Here is a 6,000-nt window from a genome sequence, read left to right on the forward strand (position 1 = left end):
AGAGAATAGTGAGCAAGTGACCGCGTAGGTCATACTCACTCATTCTAAACTCTGCATATCTATTCTTTTCCTAGGGTGAGAAACCATTTTGATGAGATACTCGCCAGTACTTGTCCATATGAATTGCGGTAAACGCTACGAGCACACCAAAAGGCCCGCTGAGATTGCTTCAATTACTGTCATAAACGACTACACCCATCTAATACGCTAGGGTCGTCTCACAATACCTAGCCAAGCTCTCATCATCCTGAGCATCACGGAACATGTGACTGACGACCAATGCATGTGAGAAACCATCAAAAGATCCGAAGGAGTCGCATTAGAACTTCTTGACGTATGAAATTCAAATCTCAAAAGTTTATTTATGACGTCCAGATTTCCTTGATTACCAAGTATGTAAGAATGACACATGAATTCTAGGTACAGTCATAAGAACTGGGTTCTTGACTAGAGCGGATTTCCTTAGCTGATCGGAAACGACCTCAGTTTTCGGAACTTCCTCTTGGAGAAAAGTTCTTCTTTTCAGTGTGAGTGGTTCTCTGGTGAAGCCATCGTCATGGCTACCAAGGGTCCCTTTGCCTTGCTTTACATCCACACCGTTACACATCCATCAGCACTTTCTGGGGAACATCGACAGGGCGTGTGTCGAAATCCGGGGAAGCAAAATTATATCAGTCACCGAGATCGGGATCTGCGAGCCTGGTGCCTTTCTCGCCTCACCTTTGGAATGCCGTCATATAGTACCTCGGCCTACACCCAGGGTTGCTTCAGGAGCGCCCGTGCAAGTACGTCAAAGTAAAACAAGAGCAAACCCGCAAACCGCAAAGCTATGCCGGTAGTTACTATCCTCGGTCCAGCGGCTTTGGCGCTGAATCTAAACTGCACGCCCCCCCTAAGTTAGAACGAGAACCTTGACTGACGGTTTTCTAGGCGCCATGAAAAGAAGCTGTTTCGTTATCATGTGGAGCTCACTAGGTTGCTCTAAAGGCTTGGTCTCAACACGATTTCTTCCGAGGCTTTGCTCGGCATATCCGTGTTGCCCCGAACAAAGATTCTTTTCCCTTTCAAACCCTGGAAATTGAGCTCTTTATGGGAATCCCTGTCGTAAACGTGCTTTTCCTTCACTGGTAAATCCTTTTAGTCTCCAGAGCTCTTATTAGTCTTGGAGTTTGGACCCTGGGCTGAGAGTCAGCCTGCTCCTCATCACATCCGGCTTACTTTTAGCTATTTTTCATAGCCCAGGAACTTATCCGAAAACAGAGAGTGCAAGGTACTGTGGGATCGGGATTCACATACCCTCTGAAGACAATTAGTTGGCTACCTGGTGGTTGCATTCTCACCGTCGCATCAATAATATTGTACAGTATCAACTTAAGAGGTTGGTCTAAGAATGAGGCTCTCAAGATTCGTCCGGGTTTAACAAGCTCCTGTCAACTGCAGCTGCGACGGCCGAACATTCCGGTCTCTGCGTGTGTGGCGTGGTATTCATGTTTGGTGGTGTGCAAGGCCTAGGCAAGCCTTCGGATAGGCAGAAAAGTGCCGGTAGTTTATTGAAATCAGTCAGCCAATCTTCATCCATTCAGGGCCTTCATCTCTGAAATCCGTCGACAATTGAAAGTCTTGGTAGCACCATGAAGCATCATCACATGACAGAAGACGATAGTTGATGATGGCCACTATCCTCACGTACCATCCAGCTTGATAAGTTCGAAGCAAACATCCGGTATTGCTCTCTCACATGCCTTTATCTGGACACCCGGCATCGTCACTTCGAGCTCCTGCCCTGCAACAAAAGGCCCGACTTGTCAGGCTCAGGTACAGTAACAGTAACGGAATCGTCCTGAGCGGCCGTGGAAACGATCCCACGAGTCGTTTGGCTGTTCAACGGCACGCGTCATTTCCTTGCTATTGTACGTGTTGAATGCCCTGAGCCTTGCTACCATAATCCCCACAATCATTAGGGATTTGAAAGCATGTTGACCTTGTCTAAGCCAACCATACTACAACGCTGCTGATAACCTTGGCCATGGCGGGTTCTTCAGCTCACGATAGTATTCGAGGAGTTGCTGATAGCTTCGACCAACCAGCTCCTTCGGTGCATTGAATACGTAGAGGTGCGAATCGAAGCCATGCATCTTATCACGTTCTATCCAATCCAACACGCATCGACTTTCACGTAGACTCGGATGCCTGTGCAATCAGCAATTGGGTCTTTAGAGCCTCAAAGATAAATAGGGTTTCACTGTTGGGTTGGTTGATAACCAGCTTAGGTCTTGATAGGCGCGTCTCTAGTCATATGGAGGACTCCTGCATCACCACTTGAACATGACCAGGCCTATGAACGGATGAGACACAAGCTAGGCGTCTAGAATCCAGTCGCTCGAGCAGCGACAGGCAGTTGTTAAGCCTCACCTTTGGCTAACAATCGAGGTCAAGGATGTGTTCCGTCATAGCCTGTCCCATCTCTATAGTTGCCATCCCACACTTGTAAGACCAGCATCAACCAGGTAGGGGATATGTTGCAATTGTCGGTTCGTCAGTTGGGTCGGGACGAAAACATTCTTGAATCACGGAACAAAGGACTAGGCGAGCCAAGCTGGTGGGTGACCATCGTTATTGGAATGATGAGCCGGCCGTATAATCTGGAGTTGACTTCCAGTCATTATCAGTATTGAGTACTTGAACTTCAAAAAAGCTTTGCATGATCACTGATAGTGCAATTCCACAAGCATTCATAAAATCGGTAAGACTGCCCTACAAGCCCGTGTGATGCGAATAAACCTGGTAGTTAGTGCTCATCATGGGCTAAACCCCCATGTGATTGTTCACACCCCTCAGGCGGCGCGGCCCTGACAAGGGTTATAACTTTGTAAGGAGCTCTTCCCCATGCAGACCCATGCTTCTCTGACATATCGCGGGGCGTGAGCGTGGGGGAGAGCATCCACTGAGTGCTTGCTCAACGCTTGGCTGTGCTGCATCAGGAACAAGACAACTCAACACAACGGCCAATGCTGGCAAAGAAAAAAAAAAAAACTCCAGACTTTCAGTTGATCTTCTCACGAGGGCTCTTCCGTCACCTCAGGGTCCGCTTGTGACCTTTGCTCTTAGGGCAAAAGTACCAATTGAGCCAGGGGCTGTGACAGCCCTCGACCTCGTCAGAGTAGCCTCAAAAGGCCTCATTCCCTGGGCTCGTCTTGTCTCAGCCTTTGAAAACATGCCGTATGTATCCGGTGCAGAGCGCCCGTCGCTGGAAGTGTCAGGGGAACTATACGCTGGATACATCGTATATCGCTTGGGGTGCTTCTTTGTCGAAGGCATTTTTGCGTTCAACTGGCTGATCGACGTTGGTTGCCAAGCTAAATTTCAGGAGCGATGCTCTCTAAGTTCCCCGGAGATTCCTTGTCGGTTTGCTTTTCTGGAAGCATCATGGGCTGGGGTTTGTTACAGCAAGTTCCTGTCTGTACTCTGTATCAAAGGGTAATGGAACGTTGTCTGTGGTTGACATAAATAGACAGGTCCATTGACGTATGTCTAGACGGGCCAGGGGTTTCTCTTCTCCATATTAACTGCATCATCACCAACTGAAATTCAAAGAATGCGAGTCAGGCTCAAAGTCAATCAAGAAATGCCCGAACAATGAAGATATTGCACTAGAAGATCAACAACATGATGCGGGTACTAGGAAGTCGGAAGCCTATGTCGACGTCAGTTCTTGCCATTTCAATGAACTAACATCGTCCAAGTGGGCGTACCTTATCGGATAATAAACTACCTTACAATGCTGGGCAAGTGACTGTCCTTACAAACAGTCGTTCCTTTCTGATGAACTTGTCACCTGCCGGTATATGTCTGAAAACACCTTCCCTCCACATAAGTGTTCCGGGGTTGGAAGGTATGACTGGGTATCCAGGTCTCCTCTGTTGAACGGTCTGCATCCTCTGCTTGCGCGTCAATGAGTACACTCTCCTTAAACATCATCTCGATCCAGACGCAAGGAGGTTGCATAATAAATGAACTTGACACTTGGAGTACATGGACATTCCACAACATCCGAGTGAGCCAGGCAAACAATCCCATTGTGATTGATGGCTTAATAGTTAGTATGCTCCCTTTCACGCGCAGCACGAGGGACGATCCTGATGCAATTCAGAATCTTCAGAATCAACTCCACGCACAAATTAGGCAATAGGTCTCTGATCAGCCAGCCATTTTACGAACACAACGCAAAGAAACCCCTTCAGAAGAAATGGCCAAAATTCCTCGTTTGAGTTTAGGCGGGTTAGCTCAAATCCAGGAACTTCAGCGCCATACCCCATGTTAGCTTTGAAAGAAGCAATTATGCGTTACACGACCATCCCACGCAAACTCCGGCCCGGGACGAGCTCTACCGCTCCAATGACCCGGACATGACTGAACGATCCTGCGATTCAGAATTGAGATCACGTTTTTCAAATCACAACACCATCCCTTCCACGTTACAACTGGCCACATGCATTGCCCGGCTGATATTAAGCCCCTAGCTGTGGACGGTGAACTGGCTGGGCACTGGCACCACTACTTTCATGTTGGAGCGTGGGACAAGTCCAACAGAAGTTCTGCTACCTATCCTGTTCAACTGGGCTTCTGCTACCTAGACTTGATGACCAGCAGATTCAACATGAGAATCAGAGACCCCTGAGTCAAGATTCTGACTGAGACTGATCTTGGTCTTGCCCTGATTTGGGCCCCTTTCCCAAGATAAGACATCATCGTCGCTTGATAACGGCCCGAAATCGCGATCGCCAGCGCATGTGTGCGTGCCTTGCGCCTTCCAGCCGCCTGGAGCGATAACAGGAGTCATGTTTAAGCAGAAGTGAAAAATGATCGCCAGTTACTTGACGTCGTCGACGTGAGGTTGGCATCGCCTATCGGCCAGCCAAAAGCGTCCATTCCAACCCCAGTTTTCACTGGACGTGGTCAGGCTGCCTGACCCCGCGAATACCACCCTCCAAGAAGCAAAAACGGTACATTGAAAACAAGCCCAGAGCTAAAGTTGGCACACACCTGCATCTCGAAAGTTTGGGGGAGAAGCGCACACACCACCTATCCCCAGAATTTCAACTGACAAATTCGTCCTTGACTCCAGCCCAGATTCGGAAAACTTGTCAAAATTGGTGTTTCTTCTTGGTTCGCACGCTTTCTGCTACACACCATTTCACGCTTGCATCCGATTTCTGGCACAGCTCTCATTCGTTCTTGGTTTGTAGCGGTGAAGTTGCCTTACATTTCTGTGCCGGACTTGTGTTGCCGTGAGTCGACTGCTCTAATCAAACCGACTGTTTCCCTCAACTTGGTGCTTATCGTGGTCAGGGGTTGTTGAACCACTCAGCCCACGAAAGACGGCCACATTGAGAAAATCCCCCACTTGCCAGACACTTCACTGGTGTGCATCTGCCATTCGAGGCCATTGTGCTCCGTAGGTGTGGTACATGGCCGCGTATCGCCCCGGGGCAATGCCCCTTCACCGACCATCCCGGTCCGAGATAGCTGGGCCAGCCAGCAAATGGCTGTTTTTGAACTTCACATGTTGAATTTTAATCCTCCCAACAATTACACGGGGATGACCGTGAACAAGGGGATGCTTAGCTCAGAACATTATTAGGCTTGATTAGAGACAGTTTCGCCATACTTTGTACACCGACAGTATGCGCGCAAGAAATCATCAGACATCCAATGATACTTTGTCACTTTGCTGTACCAAATCAAAATAGCTGCACCCCTGAGTTTGGCCGGGCTGAGCAAAGACAGTGTCTTGGTATCTGGAGGACGCATATCCTAAGCCCAGTGTCCTACCTCTCAGAAACAGTCTCAGGACCACGTATGACTTATCAGTGTGAGCCAGTCACCAGTGTACCCGTATCTATCAGGGGAAACCCTAAGAGGTTGCCTGGAAGGCTTGAACCCTCATGGGCTGACGTGATGCGATGGGTGAATTGATGCCAAGTTGAGGCGTGCCACCCG

The 6,000-nt window shown here is 48.8% G+C and overlaps 1 protein-coding gene across 1 annotated transcript; it reads right to left on the minus strand.

The window, feature by feature from the left end:
• Positions 1-4,441: 4,441 nt before the first annotated feature.
• Positions 4,442-5,144, minus strand: FVEG_15837 (hypothetical protein). Its single transcript, XM_018905060.1, has one exon. The coding sequence runs from the start codon at positions 4,838-4,840 to the stop codon at positions 4,631-4,633; it is 210 nt and encodes a 69-aa protein (XP_018751773.1). The 5' UTR covers positions 4,841-5,144; the 3' UTR covers positions 4,442-4,630.
• Between the last annotated feature and the right edge of the window lie 856 nt (positions 5,145-6,000).

This window comes from Fusarium verticillioides, chromosome 2 (assembly GCF_000149555.1).
Source record: "Fusarium verticillioides 7600 chromosome 2, whole genome shotgun sequence".
Taxonomy (NCBI): Eukaryota; Fungi; Ascomycota; class Sordariomycetes; order Hypocreales; family Nectriaceae; genus Fusarium; species Fusarium verticillioides.